Source organism: Olea europaea, chromosome 13 (genome assembly GCF_002742605.1).
Source record: "Olea europaea var. sylvestris chromosome 13, O_europaea_v1, whole genome shotgun sequence".
NCBI classification, from domain to species: Eukaryota; Viridiplantae; Streptophyta; class Magnoliopsida; order Lamiales; family Oleaceae; genus Olea; species Olea europaea.
The window spans coordinates 5763152-5783615 of record NC_036249.1 but is presented as its reverse complement, the minus strand read 5'-3'; the positions used below and the strand labels follow the sequence as shown (position 1 = coordinate 5783615).

Sequence of the window (20464 nt, the reverse complement as noted above, 5' to 3'; positions counted from 1 at the left end):
CCAAAAATTAAAAAAATTAGAAATGAAACAAATTATTGGGCCAAAAATTTGGATTTAGAAATTGTTAATTTTTTAATTTGTTTAGAAAAAATTAAAATTAAAATAATTTGATTCACTCAATATAAAAAAAATTAGAAAGATTTGGTTCTTATTCGATTCTTCGGTTCTCGGTCTAGAACCGAAAATCAAACCGTACCCGTCGATTCTCAATTCAGATACCCGTTCGGATATTTAATTTGACAATAATCGTCGGGTTCGGTTTAGTTTGGTCGGGTCGGGTCGGTTCGGGAGATTTGCCCAGCCCTAGTAGTGTGGATGGATTGACTTTGTTATTTTTATTTTATTTTATTACTATGAAATAGTTATAATAATAAATTAATAATTTTTATAGAACTTTTCGCATCGTATCCATCTTAAGCCTTTTTGTTTTTTTATTTGGACCGTGCTGGGGCGCCAGAACAAATTTGACACCCCAACTGAGAAATACTCAGAGCCAGGGGGGTGGGTGGGTGAGTGGGTGGAATCCCATATGATTATGAGGATATGTCAAAAGGGTGGGCAAATGACTTCTGGCAGCATGATTTTTTCCTTTTTATTTTTTTATGTCAGAAATAACATTTCTGTTAGTGGTATTTTGTTTTTCATTTCCGTACAACCTATAATAAGTGAAAACAAATAAGACCTTGTTTGATTCCTATTCTTTGATCACAAAAATGAAAAATATGACGTTATCCATCACAATAAACCATCATATTTGATTTTTTATCTTTTGTATGGGTTCTGTAACGATTATATTTTTCATTCTCATTCTTAAATCTACAAGAATCAAACGGGGCCTAAGTATAACACGTGCTACGAATTTGAACCATCTTATTTATGATCACTCAACTAGGTCGTTGAAACTGGGACATTGTACATACTTCTTGCAGAAAAGTGTGTTTTTACACAGGTTCAATCGATGATGTGATGCAACAAATTTATTGATCCTCGGAGAGTTTCACTTTGCATTTTCAAATACAATTACAGACTTTCCCAGAGGTCGCATTAATTGCAGAGCAACGTCTCTCGTGTTTCATTGCCAGTTACTGGGTTCATCCTGGTAACAAAGCATCGAATAAGAGAGCTACACACGGTGAGAAAGACAAATGTAATAGAAATAGCTCATTACCCATTGGCAAATTTGCAAAGGTATTCCCGTTGGTCATCTCTCAATGGAACATCAGTGAAATCTGATTGCATAGAACAAATGATGGCAATGTTGATCCTCATAAATTCATAGAATAGCACATGCAGAATATTTACATATTATAATTGTCTGTAAATTCAGAGAATAGCATTTTGCGGGACAAGATAAATTCACCAATCAACTATAAGAAAAGGATGCAAAAGGAGAGTGTTTATTTCAACTTTAGCCACAGCCCTCTAATCTAACTACTCCAACATTCGTCCTCTAATATGTGATTTGATTATTACGCCAATGAAGTTGTATAATGGTAAAAGAAGGTGGATGCCAAGTTGCTTGTAATGGTTGCCAAAATCCAGCAAAAACGGATCTAAGCACAGGTTGACTTCGCAAAATGTCTCTTCCTTCGAGAGAAGCAGTTGGTAACCAAATTTGAGTGGTAGATTATGGGTTTCTCCTGGATTTTATCTTGATAGGCAATGTCTGAACTGTATTAGCAGGATTCTTATTGATCCGTTTATGTTATGCAGATGACTCCTCGATCTTGGAACACCATATGTAGACCTTAGGTATTTATATTTCTTTTTATTTCTTCATTGGTGACTCATGGATTTTTAAAATCGCAAGACTTCCTCACAAAACTTAAAAGTTATGAATTTAATTCTCGGGTATAAGGGGGATAAACAACATTTTTGAGCTACCAAACAAGATTCTTTTATATAGAAACTTTCAGGAAAAAATGTCGGTTGTGCTACATGTACATAATGATTTACATACACATGATGTGACGACATATGATTGGGTAAGCGTTTCTTCAACCAAATAATTAAAAAATAAAATAAAAATTCCCCTCTCATTCTGATGCCTCGTGTGTATGTAACCATTATTTAACTTCATTATGTACAAGCAGCATTATTCAAAAATGTATGTATTGAATGTGATCTTTCATTTACAGGGCACTAGTTTTGCTGGGTGAGGAGATTGCAAATCCCTTTGTGCCTGTAATATTGAACAGAAACGATAACCATAACGCAGCCCACCAAGTTAGGCACAAGTACAACCAAGAATTTAGATTCTACAGTTATTAATGAGTAGACACTACTCCTAAACAAGAAATGGTTCTTGTGCTTCAACATACCTGCACCCGTTATAATTGCACCCTTAAAAGATGTGTTGCCAGTTGCAAGTGCTCCTTCCAGGTTGGCATTGCTCAAATTTGCCTGTCATTAGAAATGGCCACTTCATAAGCAAATCAGTGGAATATGTATGATTTTAATCAGATTCTCGAAGATAAGAGAAAATCATAAAAGTAGATACATAACACGAATTATAAAACCGAGAAATGACGAGTGTGCTTGAGCTACAATATACTCTTCTTTAATCATGAGATCCTCCCTGCACCTCTAACCACCTAACAAACTGATTTTACCAGTTCGACACTTTACATCCCTTGTCCCCATATCAACGGCTAAGCACACACCTTCATGCTGCTATTGCTTAACACCCCATATGAATGAATTTATTTGATATCCAATTTTCTCTATTTAGTGGAATAACGGAAATATTTTAAAAGAAATCAACAACTTTTGAAGATTCATCTTCAAATCAATAAAGTCGTCAAAGAAGCAAAGTCTGATTTGAACAATCCTCATATTGTTGCTGCTTACAAATTGAAAAGGATGCTGCATTTTTATTGTATTGTGACCTGATGGACTCACAACTTGGAATAAGAAAGAGAGATTTCATAGTTGCGTTGAGAATTCTGTTAATAGTGCTCAAAATCAAACTTGAAAGTAACATTAGAACTGATGTAGCTAAAAAGCAACAGTATAATGTTGCTTTCCGAAGTAATCTGATTCAATGTCCCATTAATATCATTATCATTTTTCTTTTTTTTATCCGCATACCAAAAGGTTGGTTTTTTATGATCTTGCTAATATCACAATATTCAAATGACAGGTAATTGCTTGAACATTAAAATGTCTTGCTAACCACAATTAGAAGTATTAATAATTTGATATTAGAAAATACTCCTATTGTCACCTGGTATTCAGAAAGATACTCTTGCAATAGAAATTTTTTATGCAAACGCTGATGATCTCGGTGACTAACTATAGCCTATCCTATTGACAAGGCTATTGATGTATCATGTAAAGAGCTACTGGTTGTTTCTTTATTCTATGTACAATGATAGCACAAACAACAGGAATATAAATAAATTCAGGAATCAACATAATGAGACTCTGTCACAAGTATAGATCTAATAACTAATAACATTCTAAAGCATCCATCTCAAGACTGAGTGGCAATGAGAAATGGTCACACACTCGTAGACTAGTTTGAAAAGTTATAATTTGCCAATGGGGGATATCTAATTCACAGCAAATCCATATGCACACAAGCTTTTGAATAAAGGATTATGTTGAGACAAAAGTCGATTTTCTGCTGTTGATTCTAATGTGAAATTCTATATTGTGATTTAAACTATGGTCTAATTAGGGTCACTCAAGGTTTTTTGTCCAGTGACTTGCTTTGCACAATTGTTTTCCAGATTGTTTATGCCATAATTGTATAGCAGGGGCGTGCAAACTGTGTTCAAAGGCACATTGTTTACCAGGAAGGGGAAAATATTTTATGCATAATGGCATACAGAAGTACATGAAAATATGTAACCCATAGAAACTTTATGATCAATGGAAATTTAGTACCTTTGTTACATTGGCCAGGGAGAAATCTGCTCCTCTAAGATCAGCGTCAGAAAGATCTGCCCCTGAACGTGCAGGGAAAAAAAATATTTAAAGATGGGCATGGTTGTCAACCAAGTTTTCATGAACTTAAAGCACGTTTGGCTAAGCTTAAAGAAAAAGTAATGAAAATTTTAGAGTACCAATGAAATACCTACAACAGCATCGCTCAGACAGTACTATGCAGCAGTTAGCTACTGATTCCCATTTTCCAAATTTTCAACTTGAATACAAATTCAGAAGAAAAAAACTGTTCACATAGAATTAATAATCGGTTCTATTGACAAGTTATTAACTTATTGGCATGACTATTTATACTTGGATTAGCATATGAAAGCACCAAAGTGTTCAAGAAATTAATTATTAATTTGTAAATGAACACTGCATTAATTTGCAGATTTTGCACTGTTATCTCTTTTTCTCAAGTCCAAAATAAGAAAGAAAAAGAAATTGTTCATCTATCTCTGCCTAGTCCCACTTTCCATGATCCAAAGTTCATAACCGAAGAGTAGTACTCTTTCCATGAGAGAATGTAAATAAAAATCCATGTTATTGCCAAAATTAATGATTGCTATTCTCAAATTTCAATCTCTTTTCAATAATAATACTCCAGGCATCTGCACTAGACAGTCATCCATATCTCAAAAGAATATCCAGATGCATCCAACAAAACTCAACTATTTGTATCGCTCTTTAAATCCAAACATAGAGATAAGTACACATATCCTGATGCTAGATATGATATTCATTCGTCTATATGTGAGTACGTTTAAAACCCACCCATGCTCCCAAGCTCAACTCAATTTGGGGTACACGTAAAAGCTTTTCCAAAGATAAAAGGCCACTATATGTTTAACAATAGAGTTCGTTCAATTCAAGAACCCCGATTAAGCCTTAGATTGCTCTACGATAAAGATTTTATTCCCTATTTTACAGAACAGAACTTATCTATAAGCTTCACCTTGAATCCTAATCTTCTCAAACCATCATATGCATTGCAACTTCAATATGATCTGAAGAAGTTAAAGGATAGAGAAACTGAGTCAATACTTTTAAGTTGGCAGAAGAAGTGGTCATAGGGAACAACTAAACACGTTCACATCAAAGTTAATCCATCTTCAGCCTTCATGCCGGGTTCAAGAGCAATTTTTTTTTTTTTAATGACAACGATGTTTATATAATTTTACCAAGTTTTCCTTCATTAAACCATTATGATTCATTTCCTACTTGGCTTGATTATATAATTATTCCTTTCTATTATTTGACAAAACACCTAAAATAAGAAGGTGAATAAACGATGCCCTATGCATTTGGAACATATATTCCTGTTTAACCTATAAGATTCGTGGCGAGTTAAACTGCTATGCAAATGTGGAATGTAAATGAATAACCACATATAGGGGCTTGGGACTATTGCAATGATATTACCTGTTAAATCAGCATCAAAGAAGCTGGCTCCTAATAACTTAGCCCCTTTGAAATTGGCTTGCCTCAGTATTGACTGAATCAGATTTTCCGTAAAGTGAAATATTAAAAAGAAAACTTTAATATAGAACTACCCAAAAAATCGTTATACGTCCTGATTTTCAATCAGTTGGTAAGCAAAATGATGATGAGATTAAGAAATGCATTACCGTTTTGAAATCTTGCTTGATCAAAGCTTTGCCACTAAAATCTTTACCTGTAAGATCTTGTCCCCTGGTCACTTCTGCACCGTATGGCCCTCCACCCTTTCCAATTATTTTCCCGCAGAACATTAATCAATGTACATTAACAAAAAGGAAATTCATTATACACAACATTTAACGTTAAACAAGCAAAATTCAAATCAAGCTTTGATTACCTTAAATGCAAGAGCAGGATTTGAAGCAAAGACAATTGAAGCAGAAAGAACAACAAGAACACTCGCTTTAGAGATTGATTCACACAAAGAAGACAAATGATTTTGAATTTGAGGGCCCTGAATAGAATGCATTGAACATCAAAATCTGTGAAGAAGATTCTTGAAATGTTACATTAAATTGAATTACACGTGGGGTGGGGTACCTGCGGAGCACGAGGGCTGGAGAGGGAGAGAGAAGATATTATGGGTTTTGATGGAGATGCTGAATTGTTGAAGGAAATAGTTTTGGGGTTTGGATTTGTTGAGAATTTGGAACACAAACAGAGATTGAGAATCGCCATTGATAAACCGGGACTCCTGCTCTTTTTGGATAAGCCGTACAAGCACAAATTTTGTTATTTCAAATGACGTGTAAATTTTATTACCCACACCACATCTTGAATATGTGTCAACAACTTAAAAAATTATGACATTGTTTGGTGAAAATTAAAATTAAAATTTTAATTCCCTATCAAATAAGGGCTAGATTAGAGCATCAACTATAGACAATAACAATTAGATTGTGTTTGATTGCTAGTATGAAATTTACATGAAAAGAAAAATAAATTTTAGGCAATTGAATTGCCAATAAATCATTTGCATGAGAATTATCAATTTAATGTGTTTAATTGGTTTTATTTTCAACCTAGAAAATGTTATTGGAATGAATGGAAAAAATAGCATGTCGTATACTTGTCCTTTTTATTGGTAAGTAGATGAGAGTGAAAAGAGGTAGACAAGAGAGAGAGGAGTGAATTAACTAAAAAATACAAAATTACTCTTCTGAAGAAAATATTTTTCTTGTTTTCAAGTAATATATAATCACTTGATGAAAAGTAGAAAAATATTTTTCATAAAAAAAATATTAATTAAACAGCACAAAAGTAAAAATTTGGATTGAAAAATGACATTTTTCATGAAAAATATTGACAATCAAACGCATTCGTAGTTTATATTATTACGTAAAAAGAATGTTCTCAAAGTTATGAGTAGTTGCGATTTTGTTTGGGAGCCACTATTTATATCCATCATTTTATATATGTATATCCACTTTAAAAAAGATAATTGTATTATATTTTTAATCTTGTGTAGATTTAGTTAAATAGACATATATAAAATTAAATAAAAATATATCACTTTAAATTCATCCACTAATATTTATTTTTATTAAATTCTCTTGGGTCTTTTTATATTTTTCAGAATGTCTTTAATAAAAACTCTAATAGTTATAAAATATCACTTTCAACTAAAATCAAAACAAAAAAAAAAATGTAAATCTACACATTAAAAAGCTAAAACCTCATAATTTGATTTTGGCCACTTGAACTTTAAAATCACTTACAAATGGAGGCTTCAAGAAATTCAAATGAATTCGCTTGGTATTATGAATTCCAATATGTCATGCCCATTTGAGCAAACTAGCAAATCCACGTAGATCAGCGGAAATTTTATGAACATTCCAACAAAATGATGTCACATATAAAAAGGGGCAAATTTTAGAAAAATCTCAAACTTTAAGATTTCATACGGCTACGGGGCGACTTCTAATATTTTACGATGAATAATGCGATTCATAGTGAATATCATCTAGGTTTAATTGTTAAATTTCTACAATCAAGCACTCCCGAATGCATATGTGGGAAGTAGCCACCATCCGCCTGATGTGTGTAAATGCATCAAGAATACCAACTCCCTTAAACATGGAAAAATTAGGCGAAAAAATGACAGTTGAAAATATTTTAGGAAACGGGAAAAAAAGGAAAGAAAAAATTTGAGGTGCAAGAAGTTTCTGGTCACAAGAGAGATCTAATAGGCAGATTTGGAGTGACGATGAAAAGGGATATGGCCGTAACCATGACCTGTTCAAGTTGAGAATGGTGTCTGCAATCGTTGGCAGGTGCGTTATGAAGATATTATTTTATCCCAACTGAAAACAAACCCAAAAAAGTATATTAAAAATTAATTAATGAATCATAAGAATGTTGATGTTATATGTAATGGGGAAGAATATAGTGTCATTTCAAAAAATTCGAAAACAGATTAGGGATGGATTTAGAGGGTAATAAATATATAAATTTTGTATGGACCTATAATATTTAAAATAAATGAATTTAATACGGACGATATTAAAATATAACGTGGATGAAAGTAATAATTTTTTAAAATTCTAAATAAATAAATAAATATATATATATATATATATATATAGAGTGTGATAGATATATAATAATAGTGGATGTAAATAACAACTCCCTTTTGTTTTCCTACCGAAAGCTAGCATGAAGAGTTAGGCAGACAGTTGCTCCGAAAAAAAAATGATTTTTTTCTTCATATCTCTATATGTGGTACGAATAATTATAATCTAATCAACAAATTGATATTCTAAAAGATGTCTTATTTTGAAGGAAACACCACAAAGAAAATAAATAGCCTTATTCCTGTTCAATTCACCATGTAAAAAAAAAAAAAAAAAAAAATCCTCCCTTTTTTTTTATTTTTATTTGAAAAAAATCATTATAAAATAGTATAGAGACTTCTAAAATAAGCATAAAATATGTTTTTCGAAAGATTTATTTATTTTATTTTTTTTAAAGATAATTCACATCTTTCTGCATATGAATTCTCATAGTTCCTTTTAGTTTTAGTATTTATTTATTTATTCCCTTTCCTTTTTCATTTTTTAAATATTTTACCACGATAATATTGTTATGCCTCATCAAACGAGGTCCTTATTATTGATGACGTGATAGTTAGCTAGAAAATAATATGAAATCACCTAAGGCTAGCACTCCACATCTCTTTACAAATTTGACCTAATCAACACCATCAACAAAAGAAGTCGAAGTGAGCTAAACGTCCCAATCATAGCGACATGTGGAGGTCAAACCTCCATGTCCGAGGCGAGGCGGTGCCATAATCTGTTGCTACATATTTTCGAAGTGATGAACCTTCATTTTGCAAGACATCTTCTATAGCTTTGCTTCATCGGAAAGATTTTTCATAAAAGATCATTTGTACGATTGATTAATTTAACATCTTTGCAACAAACACCTCTCAATTAACTTTTCTAATGTCAAGAATAAGCTATAGAGTGGTAGATTTTGAAAATTATTTAATGCCATCTCAACCTAGGAAGATAAAGGTGACGTCTATAAGATTGACGCGTTAACCACCTCTATTATAAAAGCTCACACCAGTGTCATTCATAGGTCATATTAATTTACACTTCGAACAGTGACTTAGCTTGGTAATATTTCACTCTTCAAACCTAGTTGTTCTATGTATACTTGTAGCTCAAATACACTATAAATTGACTTACGATCACATCTGAGTGCTCACGTTTGTCTCACCCACTCTTATTGAAGGTCACATGCACCTAACAGTTTATCCAAGTTCATAGAAGCTTAACACATGAACGAGAGTGAAACCGAAATCTATTGATCATGTCGTTCTATCGAAAATCGAGGACAACAATAGCTCTTGTTTGATTTTCATCTATTTTTTTTCACCACACATTTTTCAATAATATAATATTGCACGTAAACACAAAACTTTTTCCTTATTTTTTAAGCATAAATTACCTATTAATCTACTATTTTAAAAGGTATTCTTACAACAAACTCAATCAGGCTCTTAATTTCTAAATATGAACCCGTGGTGAAATAGCAGAACCAAAATGTGTATTGGTCCTCGTAAAAACTAGTTACGAGAAAGAATAATACTCTCAGCATCAATGATGCTAAAGTACCAATTTAAGTAACTATATTTTATAGATTTAATTAAATGAGTCAAGTGATTTACATTTATATGAATCCATCTAATGTCACATAATTTCCACTTTAATGATGAATATCCCAGAAACTGCAAAACCGGACATATTGTTATTTGTTTTTCAACTACTGCTGATGATTAGAATAAGCTACAGATAAGTACACCCAACCAGCTATATACTCAGATAGAGAGAGGTAGAGATATATAATTTCCTCTATATATAATAATTTATTGATAGAACAAAGGACCTGAGTCAAACCCTAGCCCGTACCGGCCCAATCTGTGAAGGTACTCTTACTCTCTCCTTCAAAATTTTCAGCACAAAATCTGAAATAGAAGTTTGAATAACTGCGATTCATCTGTTAACAATTGGATAATAATTAGCAAGCAATTTAAAAAGTGATTTCATCTAGATCTCCGTTCAATTTGCAATTTCCTTAACTGGGTTTTTTTATTGTTTGTGTAAATTATTTACGTTTTAGTAGTTCACAGATCAGGGTTTTCGGATATTGATTAGGGTTTACTGAAAGAGGAAAAACACTGAATTACTATTTTGGCTTTAAGTTAAATAGATATTGTGGTTTAAGAGTTATTTTGGTTGTTTGTTGAACAGACCGAGAGATACAAGTAAGTAGAAATTGTTGTTTAATTATTTTTCCTTCTCGAAAAGAGAGATTTTTGTTGAAGAAAAAAGGCATGGGGAACAGATGGCGGACAGGAAATATGGTGATGAACCCAATTTTATCATCATCATCATCAGCTCCATTTCTTCACCTTGGAAGCACTGCAGAGGATAAAAATGCTGTCATGAATCCCCTTGGACTGCTTAGAAGGGAGCAAATATTTATGGATACAACCACCATCAATCCGTCAAATAGCATTGGAAGCAATGTCAATCCAAATCTTAACCAAAATTTTGAAGATGGAGAGCATCGAAAAAATGAGCACGAAGTCGAAGACGAGAAGCCACCTGGAGATCCCGAGATTTTGGAGCCCGCTACCTCAGGACGTCGGCCAAGAGGCAGACCACCTGGCTCGAAAAACAAGCCAAAGTCTCCAATTGTGATAACAAAAGAAAGTCCTAATGCTCTACATAGCCATGTGTTGGAAATCAGTAGTGGCAGTGACATTGCAGAAAGCATTGCCACTTATGCACAGCGGCGTCACTGCGGTGTTTCGGTTTTGAGTGGCAATGGAGTTGTAACCAATGTGACCTTACGTCAACCAGCTGCTCCGGGAGGGGTGATAGCCCTCCATGGCAAATTTGAGATACTTTCATTATCGGGTGCATTCTTGCCAACACCATCGCTGTCAGCAGCCACTGGACTTTCTGTGTACTTGGCTGGTAGTCAGGGGCAGGTACTGGGTGGCACCGTGGTGGGTGCATTGGAGGCATCAGGACCAGTAATGGTGGTTGTTGCCACATTTACCAATGCAACATATGAAAGGTTGCCTTTAGAAGAGGAGCAGGCTAGTGAAGAAATCCAAGTACAGCCCGAGTCAAGAGTGAACACGGGAAACAGTGGTGCTTTGGGGTTCCAATCTCATTGTTTGCCGACTGATGCCCCGTCGTTGTTTGCAGGTTTATATAATCTACCGCCGGATTTGCTGCCCGTCAACGGTCAAATGCCACCCAATGGCTTTTGGACGGCTCCTCCACGGCCTCCACCTTCGTATTGAGGCCGCAGACAGGTGGGGAAGTGAGATGAATTACTAAACCTTGTTAGTACGAATGTTTGGTGGGAAGAATAAAATAGGACTCGACTCTATTATGGATGAAAAAGAACTTAAGATCTTGTTAATTATAATATCTATTTTGTCCACCCGAAGATTTGCAAGTAAAAGACTTAAAAAGATGATCCGGGGCTTAGGACTGATGCAGAATCAAAGGAATATGTTAAAAGTGTTCAGAACACAACTAATAGTTAAGGATGGCAGCAAGCTGTATAGAGTAGTGACCAGATTACCATACTGTATATGGAAGAGGACCAGCTCTGCATGAACCTATCTTGTAAGTTCTTTGAAGGCATAGGAATCGAGAAGGAACAGTTAGGCTTTCTTGAACATTTTGTATTCCCTGTAAATAATTTCTGGTATAGATTTTCATCGATCTTCATGTTTTGTATCTCTATGAATAATCCAACAATGGAGCAGCTGAAATCAATTTATGGAATAAGGGAACACCTTTGTCAATTGGTATGTAATACTTTGATTTTACTTTCCTTATTTGAATTATGAAAATTGCATATTTATGAGGCTTTGGGAAATATTAGCTTGAAATATTATGCTGGATGGTTTAGATTTTATGCTATGTTTTATATGTTAGGTGATTAAGATTTAATGCTGGTTCATCTGCATTTTCCGGAAATCGATTATTTGTACTGAAATTGGTTGAGAAGTTAATTATTTAGAGCATATTTGGTCCGTTGGATTGGATTGCATAATAAACAAATATTTTCACATACGTTTCTTCTTTGATCTTCATTTGATTTTGTTCAAACATGCCATTAGAGTCCCTTGATTTCAGTGTATGCCTCCACCTTATTGTAATTCTTCGATTCCCGAGTTTAGTGGCCTTCTTGCAACTTTTTATTGGAAAAATTCGTTCAATTTGATTTAGAAGCATTGGTTCAAGACCTGGCCCATTCCTCCCAATAATTAAGTAAATTTACACTCGTAGTATTGTAGCATCTGTATATCATATTGGGAGGCCTCTTCCACAACATTTATGGCAATAATGGTGGGGAATGAGCAACCTTCTTATGTTTTAATGATACCACTTTGGATTTTATGGGCTCCTAGCAATAGCTTTGTCATTTATTTACTTGCGTTACGACAGTTTTGAAGTTTAATTACACTCCACTTTATTAGACTTGTCAACTCATGACAACGCATTCATTTGTACGCGGATAGGTTTCTTCTAGTGGTAGTGGTAGGTTAATTTGTGCAACGAAGTCTTGTCGAGTTGACAGTCACTGTACGCAATCCCAAGTTGTGGAAATAGTTAAGCCATGATAAAGAAAAATGTTTCTTTTCTTACTTGTAAACAAATACAAGGATGACACCCTATATGTTTTGGTATAATTAGTCAAACTTTGGATACCCTAGTGGTTGAATGAGGCCCTTAATTTTCATTCAATTTGGTCAGATCAATTGAGTTTAGTGTGAAAGTGAAATGATGAACAAGAAATGGTGCACGTTTGGCCAATTATGAAAAAGCTTTAACTTACACATTTGGAAACAAAAATCTAACTGAAAGTTTAGTCTTTTACCAAATATGCTTGTAGGGAAAAGAGCAATGGCATTACTTTATGTTGTATCTACATTCTAAACATATTGTTTTAATGGTATATTTCTAACTCTGACACGCGTTGCTTCATGTTTGGATCATTAATTAGGGGTACCGTTATTTCCATCCACATTTTTTATATATACATCCACTTTTAAAAATAAATTTTTATTATAGTTTAAATCCTATGCAAATTTACTTAAATAAACATAAATAGAATTAATAAAAATACATAACTCTAAATTGATCCACTAATTTTTATTTTCATTAAATTATCCTAAATCATATTTATTCTTATAGAATTTGTGTTTAAATACAATCCTCTATTATCAATTAAAAGAACATCATCTAAACTTGTAAGAAGTCATGCTAAACCACCCAACAAGATGGTGGCTTCTGCACTCTAAATCTAACAAAAAGGAATCTAAAACTTGAATCTTTTAATAGACGTTCCATCAAATCAATCAAGAACTATGTTACTAATCTATACACAAATCTTTGACTCATCATTTTCCTAGAAGAAAATAAATTCTACTTCAGCAATATCATAAAATACTGCAACAATATAGGGCAAATCAATAATAGAAAGAGGGTTCTAAACATAAGTTTTAAATTCATAAGTGGCACATTTCAGTAAGAAATGGAAAGAAAATAATAGCAAAATCAGTACAAAAGCATACTTGGGGGAAAATATATTCAAACAAACAATATTAACGATATTCAGCTATATTAAGGGGAAAAAGGATATTACTTCATCCCTGATAAATACTTAATAGATAAATATGAAAAAATCTAGGGAAAAGATGACGACACTTCATCCCTGATAAATACTTAGCCTCCATTTAGTACTCATTTTTTTCAAAATGCATTTTTTTCCCTCTTCTTTTCAACCACGCATTTTTCATTAAAATAATATTACACGTAAATAAAAAAAATTTCCTTATTTTTCAACTACACATTTCCCATCAATTTACTATTCCAAAATGCATTTTTACATAAAAATGGCTCCTAAACATCCTGTTAATAGATAAATATGAAAAAATCTTTCAAGCAAACAACCTGAAATATGAATAAAGCTAGGGAAGAGATGATTGAAGCAAACCAATTATAGTCTAAACACGATGAGTTCCAAATATTACTTGGTATACTTTCTCTAGGGACAACCCTCCTCCTAATTTGGACGTTGATTTATGATGGTTTGCCTTTGATGAATTGAGTTTTATGAATAAGAATGATAAAATTTCTAATAAAAATTGTTAACATGGTTAGCTGAATAATATATGTTAATTTGATGTTCAATAAATTCAACTTTGTTATTGTTTCATTTATTTTGTTTAAAAGAGTTTATGGATTTAGGGATTGTGTGAATCTATAGTGTTAGGGATGTATTTAAAATGGGACGAATATATAAAATTCATGTGGACATATAGTATTTAAATGAATGAATTTAACAAGGACAATATTAGAATATAACGTGGATGCAAATAATATTTTTTTTTAAAAATTTAAAATTTTATTAGGAATGAACTTAGAGTGAGATGTACATATAAAAAATGTAGATGGAAATAGCGATACCCTTAATTAGTATCTAAGAAAATTTATAAATAGAGAAAATATTAAAGATATCTGGACACTTTATAACAGTTGAAGATACCTTAAAAAATAATAATAAAATAAACTCGTTAAACCCTATATCTATGGACTCCATCCCAAACGGATTTAGGATTCTTTGCTTAATAGGGTACAGAGGAGCCGGGGCAGTGCGGGGTCATTTTGATGGGCCGGCTGGTATAGTCCACTTCCCATTTAAAGTCAATTTCAAATTTAAATTTTTTAACACACAAAAAGAAAATAGTCATCATCATTTCTAAAAGGAACACATGTTCTTCTACAAAAAAAAAAAAAAAAAAAAAAAAAAAAAAAAAAAAAAAAAAGGTAATGATTTTCACTAATTGAAAATATGAAAAAAATAAAAATAAATTGAATGCTAAACCCGTGCCCGCCCATCTTTAACCCAATATGAGTCGAGGAAAAGTGACAATAATACCCGACAAAATGGGGGTGAAAATGGCTACTCCTATCCTGTTGCCATCCTTAAGACACCTATCAGTTTTTTTTTAATTTCTAGTTTTGAGTATCTCATGCATCTCCTAAAACCATTTCGAGCCCCGTATACTTTCACGCGCCACCCATGGCGAGCCTCGAGGTCCCATTCCCTAAGGCAACTTTCTCCCCATTCTTAGGTTGACGAGTCCGAAACAATCATCATTAAGACACATCTTTCCATTAAGGTCGCATAGTGCTTATATTTTGGCATATCGAGAAGATAGCCCCCTCATAATATCTAAAAGATCTCGCCTGCTCTTCTTGCATTGATTCTACTGCATCTTTCACTTGAAATTTGCTATCCTCTTTATTTGTGGTAGAATGTTTTGTAGGATTCAGTTTTAAATGTGTTTCTTGAAAAGCTTCTTCGTACTCCACTGTCTACGGGAACTTCTTTCCAAAGTATTGTGCATGTGGCATCCACAAGCAAAGAATGTGTAAAGTGATAAATGTGAAATGTCTCTAGCCAAAATGGAGGTAGATGATAAGGACATAGTTTTTGGGCAGAGCTTGTAGAGCAAGATGGGGCAAGGTTTTGAGGTGATGGAGATGTCCGAGTACTGGAAGAGCTGGCGAAGGTCAGATATATATGATTTAAACATTATCCTCAACATGGAAGAACCATTTAAGGGAAGGATAAATTGGGAAAGTGAAAGTTCATACCTGCCATCATGTCTACAAAAGTTAACAATGAAATGTGTTTTTCTCTCCCCTCAACATATTCTTCAATATTTCAACTTTAAAGGCAACTTCAGATCCATTTCCTTTCTTTTGTGGAGATGAAACTCACGTTATCAATGAACCTACAATCCTATTTGAAGATGTGACTAGGCCAAACACAATGATAAAGGTAATAACATGTTTGTTCTTTCCACCTTTCTAAAGAGTAATACGTTGATGGACGGTAAACAAACAAGTTTGATTTTGGCATACTATGTGACATTTCTCATCATATGTGTTGTCTTGACAATTGTTAGATGTCAATCTAATATGTTTTCTTCTGTGAAGATTAGATATATACTCTTAAACTAAAAAATGTGACAAGCATTCATTTTCCTTCTGGCCATATCCGCTTGAGGCAAACCTCAAACAAATCTTGTCGACTCCCGATATGTACTGTACTCAATTCTCCTTCAAAGTATCATCTCTACATCAAACTTTAGCAAATTGGAAGCATCACTTCATACTTCAGAGCATCAACTCTACATCAAACTTCAGCAAATTTCAATAATCACTTCATTACTTCAGAGCATCAGCATTCATCAAACTTCAACAAATTGGTAAAAGTCTGATACAACAACAACTCAATTGGGCAAACATTACTCTCAGAGCTATAGAAAGTTGGGGTTCGAACCTACGTGATGATGTCTCTTAGCTAAAGGCTGTTAAAATTCGGCCCATAGCTTTGATAAGTATTTACATGAGTTCCTTTTCCTCTTGCATCCAAGATGAATGCATGTTATCAAATCCTAAAAGAGTATCATCCAAAGAACTAAGTAGTATTATTTTTTTAATAAAAAAATCATTCTCAATTTCTATTATAACAAGATGAGTGTAGGGTTAATGCGATGATCATTATGAGTAATGTCTACCCCACCAATGGACGAGGGCTTCAATTCGACATCAAATTCTCAGTCTCTCAACCAACATTTTATCCCAGATGGAAAAACTTGGGTAGAAGATTAGAATTAAATGACACATGAATTCATGACTAACATGGTAAATGTTTATTAGAAACAATCAAGGCTTATATATATGAAATATTTTAGTTAAGTAAGTATTCTTTATTTTGTGCGGAATCCACTTAGAGTTAGAGATTTAACGAGCTAAGTTGAGTTGAGCTGGCTCGTTAGCTGAAACTTGAGGCTCGAGCTCGGTTCGACTAAAAATGGTTCAAACTTTTTTTTATTTGAGCAGAGCAAAGCTTTTGTTCGACCAAAAAATTTAGACTCAATTCGAGCTTTTAGCTCAGGTTTTATCGAGTCGAGTTGAGCATGCTCACTTTTTTTTTTTTTTTGGCTTTGGCTTGGGTCGATGCCCCAAAATGGGGCTCGGCCCAAGCCTCAACTTGGTTCTACAGAGCCTTAACCAGGGCCGACTCAAGCTTTTTTGGGGCCAAACCACTGGAAACTCAAGGCGACAAGCCAAATTGGTACCTGTAAATCTATTTCCCATACATTTTTAACCACATTGTTGTGTGGACCCATAGTTTATAAGGGGCTTATTTTGGAGCCTAGGAATGAGGGGTCAAATTGAAGAACGGGTACTAATATTGCAGTTTCGTGTATTTCAATTAAAAGATCTAAAGTAGCAAAGCAAATAAATTTTAGGGATGTCTATGATATTCTCATAAAACTAGAATTTTAGACAATATATGCTGACATCATGAGTGTACTCTTCGAAAATAGGGGTAATACACCTAGCTATTGTTGATCTTGTCGTGCCATATAAAGAAGGGAGTATGCTTGAGAAATGTTATTTTGAAGGAAGAATTTTTTTTTTCAACACTTAGTTGCAATTTAATTTGTATTATTTAATAATAAAATTTATATTCAAATACTTTGTACATACACAATTTTGAATATACATGCTATTGAAATTTTAAAACTATAGTTTGTTGAAATTTTTGATAAGCAATTTAGCCCCCATTTGTTTCCTATTTTTTCTCCATTAAAATTAAAAATATGATCGTTATTCATCGCATCAAGCCACCAAATTTGAATTTCTATCTCTTGTGTAGGGTCCATAACGACTATATTTTTCATTCTCATTTTTGCAAAAATGAGAAACAAACGCCCCCTTAATTTTTGTTAGTGAATCACGTATATATGTATGTAAGTATGTATATATAAATTTAATAAGTAACACATGCAAACTTATCAATTCATGCACATAAATATATAAACTAAAACAACGTGTTAAATATAAACATGTAAATTTTGCAAGTAAATTTTAGTTAAAAAATAGTATACGTTAATCAATATTATACACCGTCAAAATGTATTATTAGATGACGGTCAGAATTGAAAGGCACTTTGTTCTATATTAAATTAATTGAAGGCGCTAAACAAACAATAATGTTAAACCATTTATCAACATCTCAACTAAACACTTACTAAAAAATTGAGATTTAGGATTGCTAGCATTAAAAAGACACACTGTCCTGATTGTATAATCAGAAAATTATACTCATAATTTGAATAGAATCTCGTAAACTTCAGGTTGCGAACATTATGCAAACATCGAGTATTTGTATCAAATTTACTAGATAGAAATAATATTTAGATGGTCAACGTGTAGGGTGATAGGGCCCCTATTTATCACCTTGATTAATTTTAAAAAATATAAAGAATCCAATCCCTATTTTAGCTAATGGTTAATAAAAAATTATCATGAAAGAGAACAAACATCACGCATGATAGGGTCTTCATTGAATATATATTTGAATTGTTAATTTAGCATCATTATTGATCCACTGATGATCTAACTGGTCATGCAAAACAATAAAGTACATTGAACTTCTGGTTTAATATAAAATATAATTCATTTATTTAATTTTGAAGAATATGATTAAGCTATACATAATCACGTATCATTCAAATAGTCAAACTAATCAATATCTTTATGACATTAGTTATATATTTTCCTACATAAATAAATATGAATTTAAAATGATATATTCTTCGAAAATTGCGCTACTTTGAGAGCACATTATCTTAATTATTGTTTTTCAAGAGCAATATGTCAATATTCTTCAAAAATATAGAAAAAATTTAATTCACACGCTTCAAGACCTATATATTAATATTCTTCTTGAATATTAATAATATGAAAAATTAGTTTCCTTTAAAAATTATAATCCAATATTGAGTTGTTTAATTTGTATTTATTCAAGAAGACAATGAGATATAAAATATTCGGGATGTATGCTATTTCAAGAGTATGTTACATTTTATTATTACTTCTTTAAGATTAATAAATCAATATTTTTCTGAAATATTGAAAATTATAATATTATGTTCTTCATAAGTAATAACATATTATTATTTAGAATAATAAATTATGTAAGAATTTACTCTTCAAGAGTAAAAACAGATTTTATGTTAAATCATATTTATTATACTCTTACGGAGCCAAAAAAAATAAAAATTAAAAAAATTAACTAGAATATCAATCTATAAATGCGTATGCAGAAGAATGGACACATATATAAATAAAGTAATTTAATTCGTGATTTTACATAGAAATCGATTAATATTCTTCTGAAATATTGAAATAATAATATCACACTCTTTCGGAGATTCTTTTAGAATAATAATTATAATATTATGCTATTTCAAAAGCAAGTAAATAATTGCAATAAATAGATCTATGAGTAACATTCTTTTCGAATGTTGGAATCAGAGTGTTATACTCTTCGGGAGGAATAACATATTATTATTTGAAATAATAAATCGTATAATAATTTATTCTTCAGGAATAGAAATATAATTTATGTTAGATTTTATAAAATTATGCTCTTTGAAAGCAAGAAAAATCTAACTAAAATATATTTAAATAATAACGTTCTACTTCAGGAGCAACGTTATATTGTAATGAAAAATATAAAAGCACTAAATTAATAAATTATACTAAGTATTTAAATGAATAAGAATATAGTAAATTATCACTTTTCTGTGAGAAAATAATGGAAGCAATTCCCAGAAGCTTAGCGACTTTCACCACTAAAGAACACTCAAGCTTCCATTGCCTCTTTATGTCTTTCTATGCTTCCCTATATGGCTTCGAGCAATGCTGCCAACCCTTGTTTTTCCTAGATGGCATATTTTTTATGTCCAAATATCAAGGCACACTTTTGGTAGCAACAGCTACTGATGTGAATGATGTTTTTTTTTTTTCATGTTGCTTTTGTTATTTTTTTCCCCTGACGCACACTGCTTTTATTTTTTGCCTCTATTTTCAGCTTTTTTTCGGTGGTCATCATAGCCTTCAAAGTAGTTTATGCTATATGCTAATTCCATCATGATATTCAAGTAACCTATAGAGATTGGGGGATATTTCAAAATTGGGTGCAGACATGGCATATTCCAATTGATGAAGAATTGGGAATTTGAGAGCAAAGACGTGTAAATAATCAAAAATCACAACTTGAAATTGGGTATAGTGTTTTTATCACTATTTTTTTCTAAAAAAAACAGTAACAATTAGATGAAAGTGTTCGAGCCGATAATGTGTTATGAAATAAAAGAAATAAGAGCGAGAAATAGAAAGTCAAAACTCAAGTGTGTATTTTATTAAGAATCAACACCCATATTTATAGGATTCAAAATGAATGTTATAATTGAAATGAAATAAACTTTTCAAACTAGATAAGACTACATAATCATCAATATTTATTTTATAGTCTTACAACACAACTATAAAATTTGTTGCTCACTATTTTCGTCTCTCTATAACTCATCATTTGTTTGGATTAGCATCCATTCAAA

At 32.4% G+C, this 20464-nt stretch overlaps 2 protein-coding genes across 4 annotated transcripts; one reads left to right on the top strand and one right to left on the bottom strand.

The window, feature by feature from the left end:
- Positions 1 to 850: 850 nt before the first annotated feature.
- LOC111407404 (thylakoid lumenal 15 kDa protein 1, chloroplastic) lies at positions 851 to 6183 on the bottom strand. Of its 2 annotated transcripts, XM_023036851.1 has the most exons (8): positions 5974 to 6176; positions 5771 to 5887; positions 5562 to 5657; positions 5356 to 5428; positions 3892 to 3953; positions 2322 to 2403; positions 1169 to 1229; positions 851 to 1096 (listed from the first exon to the last, which is right to left on the bottom strand). In XM_023036851.1, the coding sequence occupies exons 1-8, from the start codon at positions 6109 to 6111 to the stop codon at positions 1045 to 1047; spliced, it is 681 nt and encodes a 226-aa protein (XP_022892619.1). In that variant the 5' UTR covers positions 6112 to 6176; the 3' UTR covers positions 851 to 1044. The 2 variants fall into 2 exon arrangements, with proteins under 2 accessions (XP_022892619.1, XP_022892620.1); XM_023036852.1 differs by lacking the exons at positions 851 to 1096; positions 1169 to 1229 and adding an exon at positions 1882 to 2182 and having other exon boundaries at positions 5974 to 6183.
- Positions 6184 to 9741: 3558 nt separating this feature from the next.
- LOC111407403 (AT-hook motif nuclear-localized protein 15-like) lies at positions 9742 to 11828 on the top strand. 2 transcript variants are annotated; one of them, XM_023036850.1, is made up of 3 exons: positions 9742 to 9868; positions 10194 to 10207; positions 10251 to 11828. In XM_023036850.1, exon 3 carries the CDS (start codon positions 10277 to 10279, stop codon positions 11258 to 11260), a length of 984 nt encoding a protein of 327 aa, XP_022892618.1. In that variant the 5' UTR covers positions 9742 to 9868; positions 10194 to 10207; positions 10251 to 10276; the 3' UTR covers positions 11261 to 11828. The 2 variants fall into 2 exon arrangements, with proteins under 2 accessions (XP_022892618.1, XP_022892617.1); XM_023036849.1 differs by lacking the exon at positions 10194 to 10207 and having other exon boundaries at positions 9743 to 9868.
- Positions 11829 to 20464: the final 8636 nt, after the last annotated feature.